The following is a 15816-nucleotide window of genomic DNA, read 5'->3' as shown; positions in this document are numbered from 1 at the left end:
GACGCGCCTGCGCCGTGTGCGCTCCGCGCCTGCGCACGGGGGCGGGGTCAAAGGGCGCGCGGCGGCGCCTGCGCAGAGCGGCGCGCGGCGGCAAGATGGCGGTGAGCGCGCGGCGGGGCCGGCTGGGCGGGCGGCGTGGGACTCGGCCGCGCTCTGCGCCTCACGCGCTCTGCTTCCCCCGCAGGACAAAGAGAAGAAGAAAAAAGAGAGCATCTTGGACTTGTCGAAGTACATCGACAAGACGATTCGGGTGAAGTTTCAGGGAGGCCGCGAAGGTGAGACCCCCCCGCCCCCCGCCCCGCCGCCCGCTCCCCGTCGACGGCTCCGGGAGGCGAGCAGGGAGGCGGATGCCCGGGCGCCGGCCGGAGCGCTTTGCTGGGAGGACTCGCGACGGCCTCCGTCCGACGCCGTGCACGCGGGGAAACTGAGGCACGGGAGGAGCTGCGAACACCCCGAAGCGGCCGAGGCGCAGGCGGGGTCCTCGCTCCGAGCGCCCCCTCCTCCGAGGCAGCCGTCCCCGCTGGTCCCCGCTGGTCACTGACCCCCGCCCCGGCTCCTTGGGCTCCGCACTCGTGACCCTGACGCCAGATTGTGCGGGGCTGTCGGGGCGCTCGGGGGAGGGGAGCAGCCAACCCCCGGATGCCGCCAGATGCCGGGCCAGGCCCTAGCTTGGGCACCCCAACCAGGCATCTCCCTTGCCGAGCCGCGGCCCCCACGGTCTCAAGGATGGCCCAGAGGGGCCTGTTAAACACAGGTGGGCCCTGCTCTGGGCCGCCCGGTCCCTCCCGGGGAAGGGGCAGCCTCTTGGAGCTCTCAGCTGCCACCAGGCTGTGACGTGCACCCGCCTGCCGGGCTCTTACCAGGCTTAAAACACAAGGCTTCGCTGCGTGAATTTCAAAGATCTCGTGGGCTTTCTCGCACTATTCACGAGTCAGGGAGCACCCCACCTGGGAGACGGCGCGGAGCCCCAGAAGGTTTCATAGGCGGAGGGTGCAGGAGCAGACACTGGATCGCTTCCGGCAGGGTCCCCCTCCTCTGGGGGATGCTGGGGGTCAGCTCGGGAGGGCTGGCCTGGAAGTTCCAGGCTGACTGGTGGAGATTGCATTCCTGGGAGAGCTGCAGGTGCGGCCAGGTTAGGTATGAGGCCTCGGTGGGGTGGCCGGGGCTTGGCACAAGTGACGCCCTTTGGAGTCTCTCTAACTCCAGGTTAACTCCACAGTCATTTTTCTGCTCTCAGCTCAGGATTCTTGCTCCGGGAAGGCTTCCCTGACCCTCCACCCTGGGCCCCACGCCTTTGGTGTCAGCTCCTGGTACCATCTGTCACCATTCCCCGTTTTACGCAGTAAACACAACACCGATCTCTGCATCTTCCCCCTGGAATAGTGAGGAGGGCAGGAGCCGGGCCCAGTGTTGCTGGTGCGTGTAGGCAGTGTGGCCTCTGGGGTCCTAGCGCCAGGCAGCTGGAGTCAGAGCCGCAGCTCTTTGGCGCACTGGCTGTGGCACTGGCTGTGGGACTTGGGGCAGCTCACCCCGCCCCCCAGGGCTCCATTTCTTCACTCCCCCCACCTCACCGGGCGGTGGTGAGGATCACAGGGTTGGAGGCGCCTTCGATGTGGTTTCTGACACAAGCAAGCACTTGAGCAACATTTCATTTCTTCAGCTGCCTCTTCGCTTTCATTGCGTTTCATGAGACAGTGACCCAGATCCCTTCTCCCTGAGATGTGGACGATTGGGTAGCATCGGCGTGGTTAACAGCGCGGTGCCTGCAAGGCTAGGTAGCCAGCAATGGTGAGAACTTGAACCCGAACAGATGTTTGCTCTGTCTGCGCCGTGCTGGCTCTGGGACCCGTGAATGAGACACAGCTCTCGTTTCTCAGGGTGCTCGTATGGTTTTTTTTTTTTTTTTTTTTTTTTTTTTTTTATTTATTTATGATAATCACAGAGAGAGAGAGAGAGAGAGAGAGGCAGAGACACAGGCAGAGGGAGAAGCAGGCTCCATGCACCGCGAGCCTGATGTGGGATTCGATCCCGGGTCTCCAGGATCGCGCCCTGGGCCAAAGGCAGGCGCCAAACCGCTGCGCCACCCAGGGATCCCTCGTATGGGTTTTCTACGCTGTTTAGCAAGTTGCCACCACGTTAGCAGCTTACGCAACACGAATTTATCATCTTGTGGCGTTTGTCAGAAGGAGTCTGGGTGTCTTGGGCTCAGGGGCTCAGGTTGCACTAAAGGAGTGTCTCAGAGGCCCTGTTGGTTGTGGGCCTGCGAGGGCCCTACCCCTGTAGGACCAGGGTCCCCGAGCTCTGCTACAGGTGTCCTAGAGGCTGCCCGCCGGCCCTGGCCACAGCACTGTCCACAGCAAGGCAGTTTGCTCCCTCAAGGCCAGTGGGAAGATCCCTCTCATGCTTTGAATTTTCTGACACAGTTCCCGTTCCCCTGAGCTCATCTGATTAGGTCAGGCCGTCCGAGCAGAATCTCTTTAGGTGAGCTGAGAGGGCACTGATTCTGGGACCGTAATCACACGTGCCCATTCCTTCGTCTTTATCGTCCTGTGACCTAATGGCAGGAGTGGCATCCCGTCCTATTCACAGGTTCCCTCCCACACTTGAGGGGAGGGGATCCACTGGGTGGTCACCGGGGTGGGGCACGTCAGCCCCATTTTAGAACTCTGCTCGTGCCCCATGGAGGAGGGCAGACCCGCAGCTGCGGCCACAGTGCCCGCCGCCGATAAGCTCGTCGGGGAAGTGTCCTCGGGACCTTTGTCTTGCGGGCGGAGGGGAGGTCAGTCGGGGAGAGAGGAAGGCACAGAGCCAGGGGTCCAGCCCGGCAAGTCAGAGGCTGCAGACACTTCCTGTAAAGGGCCAGGCGATCTCGGTCACGGGTACTTGCTCCTACCACTGCCGGTCCCCAACAGGATGGAGGCGTGAAGGCGCCGTGAGCCGGTGAAGCTGCTCACAGGAGCGCAGCAGGCCGGGTTGGGCCCGCACGCACCACGGTCCCATCCGGCCCCGTACTCCCCACAGACACTGCAGCGGGGCGGTGGAGCGTGGTGGGGGCACCCCTGCTTCGCCAGCTCTGCCTGGGCGGGGAGGCCTGAAGGCCGGAGGGGCAGGGCTTTGGGGCGCGTCCCTCTGGCCGTGTAGGCGCCGCTTCTCTGCGCATGCGTGCCACTGCTGGTTTCCGTGTGGCTCGTGAGCTGAGAACGGTTTTTACGATTTCAAATATCTGAGAAACTGAAGCCATAATGCACATTTGTATATCCAAGTGTCTGCAAGTCGCCTGGCTGCCCCCCACCCCCGGCCGAGCGCGTGGTTGCCACGGAGAGCGTGTGGCCTACACAGTGGAGAGGTGGCCAGCCGCTGGCCCTTTGCCGGAGACGTTTGCGACCACGTTCTGGTGGGGGTGGTCTGGGGTCCTTGTGGCTCCCCTTCCCTGGAGAGGCCACTTCCCATGTCTGCACCGTGCTGGGGCTGAGCCCCCTGCCAGGGGGCGGGGTGCCCCCGCCTCTGTGCGCCTGTCCCCAGAACCACTGCTCATTACTCCTTTCCGTTTCTCTTCTGGGTGTTCCTCCAAGCCAGCGGCATCTTGAAGGGGTTCGACCCACTCCTCAATCTCGTGCTTGACGGCACCGTGGAGTACATGAGAGGTGAGCACGGCCCCGGGGTGCAGCAGCTCCCTGCGGGGCCTTTCTCCTGCCCCACACCCCCCAAGCCACCCCTACGTGACCGACGCGGTGCTCACGAACCAGAGAGCCGGTCTCCCTTGTCCCCTGGTGTCCCTGCGTGTCCCTGTCACCCCAAGTCCCCGGACCCTCCGCCGCGCCTGCCCATCTGCCGGCACATTCTCTCGGGAGGCATTCAGGAGACGCCCAGACCTAGGAGGGAGGCAGGGGACTGTCTCTGTTACTCTGGCGACGTCAGCAGGGCTGCTGGAGAGGCCTCTTTGTGGGGGAAGCGTGGCCACAGCTCAACAGCCAGCGCCATCAGGCCTCCTGTGCGCCCTCTTTCTCCCCTCCCCATCTGGGTCCACGAGAGGTCAGATCGGCTCACCATGCTGCCCCCCCCCCCCTCCTGGGCCAGATGTCTTCCTTTGTGAGAGGACAGCCCCACCATGTGGGTCCGTTGGGAAAACCCCGCAAGAGGAAGCAAGCCAGTCACTTTGGTGTGCGCTGGCCCGTGTGGCCCCGGGAGCCCACGCCCTCTTGTCTCAGCCCCAGGACAGCCCCCCTAGTGGGTTCCAGGAGGGATCAGGCCCAGAATGCTGGTTACTGCTGCACCATCTGTTGGGGAAGAGCTGTACCCCAGACCTGGCCTCTGGCGCACTGGACCACCTGGCCCTCCCCCAACATCGTGCAAAAGCAATCGCTGTTTTCAGCTACTGTCACTGCCGTGGGGACCTCCTATCCCACCCCTAACTGCTTGTGGACCTGGGACAAACGGCGCCAGAGTGATTTTTATTCCAGCTGCATGTCATAACGTGGTCCCAGGACCTCTGCTGGCTCAGGTGCTGGGGTCCCCAATTAGCATCATGACCCAGCATCTCCCCACCAAGTTCTCCTTTGGGAGTAGGGTGAGGCACTTAGCCTGCTGCCTGAGCCGGCAAGGTCCTTAGAGCCACACGCCCCACCCCGTCTAGCACGTCGCCATCCCTCAGGTCCTGGAAGCCACCTGGGGGCCGTCTTACTCCTGTCCCTCCCTCTTGCTCTGCAGACCCCGACGACCAGTACAAGCTGACAGAGGACACCCGCCAGCTGGGCCTGGTGGTGTGCAGGGGCACATCCGTGGTGCTCATCTGCCCTCAGGACGGCATGGAGGCCATCCCCAACCCCTTCATCCAGCAGCAGGACGCCTAGCGGGCGCAGAGACTCGGGCTGGGCTGTTGGAGGACTCGGAGCCCCCCCTACGCCCACACTGCGTGCCACCATAGGAACAGAACTCTCCTTTTTGTATGGGTTATGTTTTTGTTTTCTTAATAAAACTGCAAACCTCAAATGTCCCGGAGCCCCAGAATCTTGCTTTTAGCCTTGGTTTTTTTGGCAGGACCTGCTCCCAGAGATTGGGATTCGGCCCAGCAGAGTTGTTGAGCACTGAACACAGTGTGCTCTGGGCCTTGGGGGCTCAGAGATGCCTGGAGCCCCCTGGAGCACCATAGCAGGTGTGGGCCCCCCAGGCCAGCCTGTGGGTCCAGGAGGGTGGACGGGCCACACACCTCAGCGGGAACACCCCAGAGGCCCATCCCTGCCTCTGCTCTGTCCTTACAGTGCCTCCTGACCCGAGCTGGCATGGGCCCCTAGAGCCAGGGCCTTCTGGGTCATGCGCTGCTTATGGCCACAGCCACACAAGAACAGAACAGCCAGATGGTCGTGTTGGCCGGGCCCCCGCGGCTTCTCTCCTCCCCTCAGTCCCGCCCCAGCGGCTCCCCAAGGGCCCTTCCAGACCCCCACCCTCACTGGCCAGCTCCAGGTCATCCTCAGGAGTGCCCATCCATGTCTCATCCTCAGGAAGTCTTCCGTGACCCTTGCTTCCTAAACTTGGGGTGCTTGTTAGGACTCCCCACGGGGGTGTCCCTCCCTGATTTGACACCCAGGAGGGCAGAGAGGGGCTGTGGCCCTGTAATCCCTTCACTGCCCGTGGGGGACGTGCAGGAGGCCAGTAGCAGTTGGGGCTGGATGGGCGCATGTGCCACCCGCCCGGCATTGCCACCAGAGAAACCGAAGCCGGCTGGCCTCCAGCTTATCGTGGGGATCTGGGCTCTGAGGCTGCTGCTGGGAACTCGGTATCAGCCACGTGGCCTCTCCTGTGCACCCCTCTCCTCCCTCCCGTCCCATCTCCCCGCCGCCTCCGGCAGCTCCCTAATCAGAGGCCTCATCCCGGAGCCAAATCCTCAGCAGCTGGACAGTGGAGGGGGGAGGCGCTGGGCGAGCTGCGGGCAGCAGCCCCCGGGGAAGGCTGTGACCCAGAATTCGCACACCCAGTGTGCCAGCATCCTGCCGGCCGGGCCTCTGCCCATGTGACAGTCGGGGGTCTGCACTGTAGAGGGTCCAAGACCTGGAACATCAGCTCTGGTCACTATGGAGTTGGCCCAGAAGCCTGGACCCCAGGGGCGGGGCGGGGTGGGGCCTGGTGGGGCAGCCAGAGGCCAGAACAGGGCTGCCTGGCCTCCAGTCCCTAGCCTCTGCACACCCAGGGCGGCTCGGCCTGCTCGCCCCTTGCCCCGCCATCACACACCCCTGCGCTGCACCCCCCCCCGCCCTCCCCCGCCCCTCAGCAAGCGGTGAGGGCAACACCTGCTGTCCACAGCCACAAAGTCCAGGGCTCAAGTCTCCTCCCCCGGTGGCCGCGTGGCTTAGCAGAAGTGTCCCCACCTCTCTGAGGCCCCATCGCGTAAGTTCAAGGAGAGGCATCACGTACGGACTCCGGCCGGACGCGGGGCCGCAGCTCCGTGGGGCCTCGGTTAGCACAGAGCTTTGCGTTCAAGTCTGAAAATGAGAACAGGATGCTCTGGGGCCCTGGAAGGAGGGAGCCGCGCCCCTGGGGGCTCAGACAGCTCCCCAGGAAGGGGGACAAAACGGGCCTGTCCCACTTAACCACACCGTCCTGGACAGTCCGTTCGACCTGGTTTGTGAAAGACGAGACAGCCTCGCTGCCCGTTACCGGGGGCCCGCTGCGAACTCGGCTTCCTCTGCCCAAGTGTAAAGCGACTTTCTACAAAGAGGAAGCTCTCTCCACTCGACGCAGTAGGGCCACCCGTTCTCTGCAGCTGTCCCCGGCCACAGGGGGAGTCTGCACCCCTCAGAACCCGGGGACTCGCTCTGATGAGTAGGGCTGTGGTGGCGGCGACTAGGAATTTGGAGCCGCCTCCCTCCCCCCGTGACGTGGACGGCACCCAGCCCGAGGGGCCCTCGCGGGAGCACCGAGGCCAGCGCCGACCGCCCGTGGCCGGGTGAGGGTCGCACACGCCCGGCCCAGGCGCCCCCACGGGGCTGAGAGGCCCCCTGAGTCAGCCGAGGTGACAGCAGCAGAGGAACGTGCAGCCAGGCCCCAGAATCACGAGGGAAAGTAGTCGGATGCCGCTGAGCTCGGGTGTTTGTGACGCACGACGGGCCTCAGACTCGCCGACAGTGAAACATTTGGGCGCGGATACGTGTGCTCTGACCCCATTTGTTCGAGACGATGGCGGTGAGATAGACCCCGTGCTTCTGTGCTTTTGTTTTTTTTTTAAGATTTTATTTATTTGAGAGCAAGAGAGAGAGAGCACGAGCAGAGGGAGGGGCAGAGGCAGAGGGAGAAGCAGGCTCCCCCTGAGCAGGGCGCCCGACGCAGGGCTCGACCCCAGGACCCGGGATCATGACCCGAGCCGAGGGCAGACGCTTCACCGACGGAGCCCCCCAGGCGCCCCCTGTTTCTGTGCCTTTAAATGTATAGAGAAAGATCCAGAGGGATGGTGCTGGAAGGGGGGTGTCAGCCCCTTATTAATGTTTCAGCGTCTCACAAGGAGAGATTTAATATTTAATATTATACTGAAATGTTAATACTTTGCGAGGAGCCAGAGAAAGAGAAGGCCAGAAACCGGGAGGTGCAGGGGGAGACGGGAGAAACAGAGCAGGGAGGGGGCGAAACGAGGGCAAGGCCACGCGGCAGGCGGGCAGGCGACACTGGTCCCACCCCCACCCTCCCCACCTCAGCCGGCCGTCCGGGCCACGCACCGGCCTCGGCGCACGGTGGGCGCTGCGGCCGCCGGACAGGGCCTGGCCCTGCTCCACGTGCACACGGTCACCCCGGCCCACGCCTTCCCGTGCGGGCCGAGAGGCCTTGGCTGTTGTCGGCAGAGGCCCTGCTCTGGGAGGCGGTGCCGGCGCCCCCAGCAGACGCGGAGGGAGGGGCAGGCCCCAGCGTGAGCCCAGGGCCCCCGAGATCCGAGATCCCGGGGACACCGGCCCACCGCAGAGCCTGGAAACTTCCGGAGCCAGGGAGGATGGCGATGCTGCTCGCGGTGAGCACTGCCCGTCCCCACCTGGTCCCCAGCTGCCTGGCGCGGTGGCTCTGGTAGCGGGTAGGCCGGTGCACACCTCCTGGTTCGCGAAGGCCTCCCCCAGACCCTGTCACAGCCCGCTGCTGGGCTGCCCCCCGCGGCTCTCCCCCCGCCTTCCCCTCCTGTGCTCCGAAGCTGCCCGGCCGCTGCCCGTCACTGGGGCACAAGGCTGGGAGGGGGGCACGCAAGGGGGCGCACAGGGAAAGGAAGTAACCCCCTGCCCTCCCCACCCGGGCCCAGGAGCTCGGAGGGAGCAATCCCCTCGTGCTCACGCCGGTCCCTTCCACAGCCAAGGAAGGACCACACGCCGACCGCCGAGCACCAGCAAGAGGACCCGGATGGGCCGAGTAGCCTGGGACCCTCCGCCGTGGACCGGAGCCCCCACGGCCGCCGATGCCTGTTCCCAGGCCTCCTGGCCTGTGAAACGGGCGAGCGCTCAGTCGAGGACCCGGACGTCCGTAAGGGGCTTTGCACACGGGCGAGCTTGCAGGCGGAGGGGCCCACATTTGGCGGCTGTTTGTGGGGCTCTGCCGGGCTGGGCTCCTGCCGCCCCCTGCTGCCCCAGGCGTCCTCTGACACCCCCGCGGGGACCGGGTGACCGCCCATCTTCCGTGACCGCCACATGCCGCATGGGACGTCCACCTGCCGGGGGCTCCGGAAGCCCCCCCACCCCGCTCCCCAAGACTTAGGAGCCCGGGAAGGGCAGCGGGTGGGAGGCGCGGGCAGCGGAAGTTGCCGTGATTCGGGGCTCCCTGCGGGGTTGTCGCGGCCGCCGTCGGAGACTTACCCGCCTGAGGCCGAGGAAACGGAATGGGGAGAGCGGTGGGTGCAGGGAGCCGGCGAGGTCCCCCTTTCAGGAAGCTGCGCCGGGTAAGCCACCCACAGGTGGGCCTTGGGGTCAGCGGGCTGCTCCCGGGCTCCAGCGCCGGTCACCCTGGGGGGGGGCAGCGGGGACCGAGACGTGGGCCCAGCACCGAGGCCTGACGGTCAGGGAGGGATCCTCTGCTTCCCCTCGGTGTCCCGGGGTCGTGGGACTCCCCGTGCCTGCTGGGGACCCTCTGGGGGGACCTGTCGCCAACTCCACGGCTTCCCGCACCAGAGCGCGGCGGCCACTGCTGCTGCCCTGGACGCCCGCGCCCTCTTGCCGCCACCGTGTCTCATCGCTTAGAACATCAGCGACAGGCTGCAGGCCAGTCCTCGCCCTGAGTGAGGGCCCCGCGCCACCCCTTGCCCCTCGGCCACGGAGATGAGGGTTCTTCAAGGTTAGGCGAGCGGCGCGGGGCAGCTCCACAGCCCGGTCCCCGTGGGGAGTCGCTCGGTCCTGGGAGGGGCGGCGGCGGAGCCTGTCACCCGCACTGTCTGGGGGCCCTGAGCTCAATGCAGGAGCGGCGCCCGAGGGGGGTGCTCTGTCCGTGACACCCTGCGGCGGGACGGGGCGTCTGGAGATGCAGGGACCGGGAGCCCCGCGGGGCCTCCAGGCGCCTGGGCTAAGCCAGTGTAGGGACGGGCCCCCCGGGGCCTCCCCACCAGCTTGCGAGGGGCAGGATGGGGTCCTGGGGGACGCTGGCCTGGGGCCGGGAGGAACGTGCGTGTGAAGGCCTGGAGGCCTCGCTGGGCTCTGGGTTTACTGGGGCGCTGCCGTTGGCAGGGGTGATTATTCTTGCCCTTCAAAGGGGTTTCTACCAGCGTTACAAACCGAGCCGTCCGGCGGTCCCCTCGTCCCGCACGTGGGGATTAACCAGATCCTGTCCCTGCGGGAGATGGCGCAAGGCGGGACCTGCTCGGGCCATAGGCTGGCCAGGGAGAGGCCGGAGCTTCCGCGTGGCTGAGAGTAGCTCCTGGGGGAGATGGAGCCCCCCAGCCCCTCCACGGGGGCCCACGGGGTGGCCGTGGTCTTCTTGGGAGCGTCCGGAAGCCTCGGCCCTGTCAGCCAGCCGTGGCCATGACCGGGGAGAGATGGGAGCGCGGCTCCTTTGGGCCTGGGGCTGTCCCTCTTCCAGGCCCCCATCCCGTGGCCCATCACTGGCTGAGCCCCGCAGCCCTCTGTCTGGGCCGCCCGGGCTCAGGCGCCCGTCCCGAGGCTCTGGGTGCACATTTGTGGGGGATCGGAAGAGGACGGGATTCCCCTCCTGTCACACAGCTCGCTGGCCTGGTGACACAGCCCTCCGTGCTCTCCCGGAGACACAGCCATCTGAGGTCCCCGGCAGGTGCGGGGGTGGCAGGCAGCCCGGCGGAGCAGGTGCAGAAGCCCCAGGTCACAGCGGAGGGCGCGAGGCCCCCGGGCAGCCTTCCAGGCGAGATCGAACGTCTGCGTCAGGCCCGGGGAGTGTTGGGTGGCGGGTTGGGGGGGCCGGGGCTAGCGGCACCGGCTGGGGCTTGGGTTGTGCCGTCCCTCCTCTGGGGCCCTGCGTCCGTGGGGGGTCGCTCCTGGGGGCCACGCAGGCAGGACAGAGGGGCTGGCGTACGCGGCCCCGCGTGACGGCGAACACCACCCCTTTATGGCCAGACCTCCCCGCCCTCTGGCTTATCCTGGGGCCAAGCCGGGTTGCAAAATGGGAGCATCCTCCTGCTCAAGTGGCCCGGCCGGAGCTGGTGGCAGCGTTTCCTGATGCATCCCGGCGGGGGGGGGGGGGGGGGCATTGGGGATGGACCTGGGGGTCTCCCACGGTCTCCAGGGACAGCACCCAGAGCCACCGCCCGCCTGCAGAAATGCTCTCTGACCCTTCCAGAACCTGTGTGAGGCTTTGGTGGGAAGGAGCGAGTGTCCCTGTCTTGCTCGGGGCTGGAAATCGGTCCCTCACAAGTGCTCCCGGGCTCGCGGGTTCCTGGGTAGGCGGGAGAGAGAGCGCAAGGGAGGAACGCAGCCCCCCCCCGCCCCCCCGCACAAGGGAGGTGTGGGGGGGGGCTTGCCCACGCAGGGGGTGGCTCACCACGTGACCTCCTGCCCACACTCCGGACATGAGTTGCTGGAGCGGGTGCAGGGGGCTTGGGGGCGATCCGTGCCCGACCCGGATGTCACCAGAGGCTCGGAACCTGGTTTCAAGGAAGGATTCAGGGGCAGTGGATGAAGGGTACACGGGCGGGCCCGGGCTCGGTCTCTGTCCATCTGTTAACGGGGGACACAGCAGCCCCTCTCCGGGCAGGGATTTCTAGGGAGCACAGTGTCGCGTCTTTTCTCCCGTTCGTGGTCGTGGCCAGGGCCTCCGGCCCTCCTTGCCCGCTCTGCCTCCTCCGCTGGGATCCACCCCCCTGGTTTCGGAGCGCTGCCCGGTGAGGCCTCGTGGGGTGGCTCTGGCTCTCGGTGAGGGGACGCTGTGCACAGGGCCTCTGCTGCCTGCCCCTTCCACACCCCGCCCTGCTCCCACCATCCCCCGCCACCTGCTCAGGCCCCAAACCTTGGGGTCCCCCTGGATGCCTCCCTCCCCGCACATCCCATCCGTCAGCAGGTGCTGACAAGCCTCCCTTCGGAATCTATCCTGAAGCATTTAAGGAACAAATACCAGGGATCCCTGGGTGGCTCAGCGGTTGAGCTTCTGCCTTTGGCCCAGGGTGTGATCCTGGAGTCCTGGGATCGAGTCCCACATCAGGCTCCCTGTGTCTGTCTCTCTCTGTGTATGTCTCTCATGAATAAATAAATAAAATCTTAAAAAAAAAAAAAGGGGTGGGGGGTTCCCTGGGTGGCTCAGCGGTTTGGCGCCTGCCTTTGGCCCAGGGCGCGATCCTGGGGTTCCGGGATCGAGTCCCACGTCCGGCTCTCATGTCAGGCTCCCGGCATGGAGCCTGCTTCTCCCTCCGCCTGGGTCTCTGCCTCTCTCTCTCTCTCTCTCTCTCTCTCTATGTTATCATAAGTAAATAAATCTTTAAATTTAAAAAAAATGAACAAATAACATCCATCCCAACCCTCAGAAGTCAGAGGAGAAGGAACACTCCCCTTGCCCTTTGTCCACCACACCACAGCCGCCGCGGCCTCCCTGCTGCCTCCCGTCCCTGCCTCAGGGCCTTTACACGTGCTGTTCGAGCTCCTGAGCGTGTTTCCTCCCTATGTTCCCAGACCTCATTCCCCCACTTCCTTCAGGCTCTTGCTCCACGGAAGACCCTCTGACCATCCTCCCCAAACAGCCCCCTTGAGCCTCGACCACCGTCGGCGCCTGCGTAGTTGGTCCCACTCCCCTGGAGGCTCTGCGAGGCGGCGGCGACTGCATCCATCGCAGTGAAGTCTGTGATCCGGGTAAGGTGCCGAGGACTCCGGGGTGTACGCGGCGAGAGTTGGGTGAGCGGTCGCAGAATCACCAGATGCGCTGCCGGGAGGGAGACAGAACCAGGGAGAGACAGACGCGGAGACACCCTGTTCCCTAAAAGAGACGCGTCGACCGGCGGCAGGGAACAGACTGAATGTGGCCCCAGCTTGAACACACCAAGAGCATTTTACGGGACAACCAGGGAAATCTGACACTGGCCGGACACTGGAGAATATTCAAGAATTACTGGGCAGCCCCTGTGGCGCAACGGTTTAGCGCCGCCTTCGGCCTGGGGCCTGATCCTGGGGACCCGGGATCGAGTCCCACGTCGGGCTCCCTGCATGGGGCCTGCTTCTCCCTCTGCCTGTGTCTCTGCCTCTCTCTCTCTCTGCATCTCTATGAATAAATATTTAAAAATAATAATAATAAAAAAGTAAAAAAATAAAGACCTTTTCCATATCCATATCATTCTTTAAAAAAAAAAAGAATTACTGCTAACTTTTTAAAGGGTGGGGGCATCTGTGTGGCTCAGTGGTTGAGCATCTGCTTTCTGCTCAGGGTGTGACCCCGGGGTCCTGAGATCGAGTCCCGCATCGGACTCCCCGCATGGAGCCTGCTTCTCCCTCTGCCTGTGTCTCTGCCTCTCTCTCTGTGTCTCTTGTGAATAAATAAATAAATCTTTAAAAAAAATTTTGTAAAGGATGAAAATGGAATTGTTGATTTGGGCTTTTTTTTTTTTTTAAAGTCCTGATATGTTAGATGTGGACAGAATCACACACGTCAGGGGTGTACTGCGGCGGAGCCTGAGGCGCACTCACGAAGCCCCAGGGCCCCCGGGCGATGGGTTCGTGGGGGGTTCACTGTACGACGCCCTCGGCTTTCGCTTGTGTTTGAGAATCTCCAGGGGCACCCGGTGGGCTCAGCCCATGGAACATGGGAGTCTTGATCTCGGGGTCATTGAGTTCGACCCCCACATTGGGCAGGGGGGCCTATTTAAAAAAAGAAAAATAATAATAAAATTTCTTTTTTATAAAATTTCCATAACAAAGAGTGATCGTACACAGGCAGTTCTACTGGGATCTGCAGGGGAGGCTGTTAATTTCCGCATGTAGCAGAGCAGAGTGTGTGTGTGTGTGTGTGTGTTTTAATTGTATTTATTTATTAATGAGAAGCACAGAGAAGGAGAGGGAGGCAGAGACACAGGCAGGGAGAAGCAGGCCCCATGCAGGGAGCCCGACGCGGGACTCGATCCCGGGACCCCAGGGTCACGCCCTGGGCTGAAGGTGGCGCTAAGCCGCTGAGCCCCCCGGGCTGCCCAGAGTGTGTGTTTTTAAGGGTGGAGGCTGAATTCCATTCTGAAAGGAGAACATGCTCCGCGTGGGATGTCCTGCGGCAGGGGGACGCTTCTTGAAGTTTCCGTGCTTAGATCCCTCCCACGTGGCCACACGAGGCCAATCCTCATGTCCCCCACCCCGCCCCTGCCTAGAATCCTCTGGGCCTCCCTACTTCCTTTCAGAAAAAGCCTGAGTACGTCTTTTTATCTTTTTTAAGATTTTATATATTAAAGTCATCTCTATACCCGACGTGGGGCTCAAACTCACAACCCTGAGATGAAGAGTCACACGCTCCATGGACTGAGCCCACCGGGCGCCCCCGAGCACCTCTTCATACTCCCCTTTTCTTGCTCCCTCGCTCTTAGATTTCCAGTCGCACTGTCCCCTTGTTGTGACTTTGTTAAATCAATAATTCTTTTTTTTTTTAAGATTTTTATTTATTTATTCATGAGAGACATGGGCAGAGGGAGAAGCAGGCTCCCTGCAGGGAGCCCAATGCAGGACTCGATCCCGGGACCCCAGGGTCACACCCTGAGCCCAAGGCAGACGCTCACCGGCTGGGCCACCCAGGTGCCCCTAAATCGACAATTCTTCAGCAGAGCCCCGGGGCACTGGATGGCGAGCCTGTTTCCACGGAAGGACCGGAGAAGTTCAGGACTCCCGGGCCCGGGGGAGCCGGACAGGGTGCCGGCAGTGAGAGCAGCAGGACCGGGCACGTGCCTTTTAGGGTCCATGGGTTTTGGGGTCCCTGGGCTTCAGCTGAGGGACAGCAGGGGTTTTGGTGGGCTCATCGGGGTCCTAGTTAGGGGGCCCCCTGGGGAAACCCCCCCGCGGTGGGGAGACTGTTGATCCCAGGGCAGCCGTGGGAGTCATGGCAGGGGCAGGTGCTTGGTGTGCCCCAGATGTGCCCCCGGGGCATGCGCCTGTCTGAGGGGCCGGTGCCAGGCTAACCCCCCCCCGGGGGGCCACCAGGCCAATCAGAGTAGACACCGAGGCACCCACACGGAGCCGCGTGACTCAACTCCAGACCACCCTCCCGTGACACTCGCCTTGCAGCCCGGACCGGGGGCCCCTTTGTCTCCCCAGCCCGACCACGGAGCTGCGCCTGGGGACCCGGCATCCCAGGTGCACGGCGCGCAGCGTGCGGAAATGCTGACCCCGTAAATCATACCCGATAATCGCTCCTGGCCCTTGAGCGTGGAGCAGTCGGTCTCGCAGGTACGACCTCCCCGTTCGTCCTCTGACAACCTGGAGGGACTCGCTGTCATCCCCACGTTGCAGGTGAGGCCCCACTGTGGCCCAGAGAGGTTAGGTCCCCAGCTCGAGGTCACACCGCAGGGACAGGTACCTGGGGCACAAGGCCTCCGTCCCTGCGCGCTGGCCTCTCGGCAACCGATGACTCCACTCCACTGCAGAGCGGAAGCCGTTCGTCCGGTGCACACCTGCAGCTGCCAGGCCGCCCGCCCCACTCCACAGCCTCCCTCCCCGGCCACGAGCACCAATCCTGCGCATCATGCTGGAGGGAGAAGGCACAGGGAGAAGGGATTTTAATTTTATTTAATTTTTTTAAAGGTTTTATTTATTCATGAGAGACACAGAGAGAGGGGCAGAGACACAGGCCGAGGGAGAAGCAGGCCCCCTGCGGGGAGCCCGACGCGGGACTCGATCCCGGGACCCGGGGGTCACACCCTGAGCCAGCGGCAGATGCTCCACCGCTGAGCCCCCCAGGCGCCCCAGGGATTTTAATTTTGGAAACAATTAGTGCTACCTAAGGGCTCCTGCTGGCTTTCCCAGGCAGCAGGGCACGAGATGGGCGAGCCTGTGACCCAGGCACACTCCACCCAGAGGGACACAGCAGGGCTCCAGGAGCCCCCAGGGCAGGCCGCCACCTCCATGTCCCCCCCAAAGGCTTTCCCATCTGCAGCTGTGCTCTCCTCCAGGGTGGTCCATCTCCACGGCAACATCCCCAGCACAGGTGGTCGTCACCCTGGCAACCAGGTGCTACCGCCCACCACGTGGGAGGCCTGACCCACCCCGTCTCCACACGGTGCCCTTCCCCCGCTGGCACCCTCCTGCTGCGGATGCTGGGCGCACCTGCCCCACCCTGCTAGACGCAAGGGAGCAGCAGAGGCCAGCGTGCACGCTGTTTGCTGAGCACCCACTGTGTGCTCTGGGGACACGGCAGCGCGTGAGACAGGCACAGTCCCTGCACTCT

The 15816-nt window shown here is 63.8% G+C and overlaps 1 protein-coding gene across 2 annotated transcripts; it reads left to right on the top strand.

The window, feature by feature from the left end:
• Window positions 1–47: 47 nt before the first annotated feature.
• LSM7 (LSM7 homolog, U6 small nuclear RNA and mRNA degradation associated) lies at window positions 48–4989 on the top strand. Of its 2 annotated transcripts, XM_041760325.1 has the most exons (5): window positions 48–101; window positions 185–275; window positions 1238–1342; window positions 3573–3644; window positions 4708–4989. In XM_041760325.1, the coding sequence occupies exons 1-5, from the start codon at window positions 96–98 to the stop codon at window positions 4848–4850; spliced, it is 417 nt and encodes a 138-aa protein (XP_041616259.1). In that variant the 5' UTR covers window positions 48–95; the 3' UTR covers window positions 4851–4989. The 2 variants fall into 2 exon arrangements, with proteins under 2 accessions (XP_041616259.1, XP_041616260.1); XM_041760326.1 differs by lacking the exon at window positions 1238–1342 and having other exon boundaries at window positions 49–101.
• Window positions 4990–15816: the final 10827 nt, after the last annotated feature.

This window comes from Vulpes lagopus, chromosome 7, assembly GCF_018345385.1.
Source record: "Vulpes lagopus strain Blue_001 chromosome 7, ASM1834538v1, whole genome shotgun sequence".
Lineage (NCBI taxonomy): Eukaryota > Metazoa > Chordata > Mammalia > Carnivora > Canidae > Vulpes > Vulpes lagopus.
Note: the sequence above shows the minus strand (reverse complement) of the source record. Positions and strands in the feature narration are given on the sequence as shown.

What these genes read in the sequence shown, in the direction of transcription:
- LSM7 (XM_041760325.1), top strand. An exon ending in GTTTCAGGGAGGCCGCGAAG is followed by an intron (nt 276 to 1,237) that starts GTGAGACCCCCC and finishes TTCTGCTCTCAG; the next exon opens with CTCAGGATTCTTGCTCCGGG. An exon ending in ACCATTCCCCGTTTTACGCA is followed by an intron (nt 1,343 to 3,572) that starts GTAAACACAACA and finishes TGTTCCTCCAAG; the next exon opens with CCAGCGGCATCTTGAAGGGG.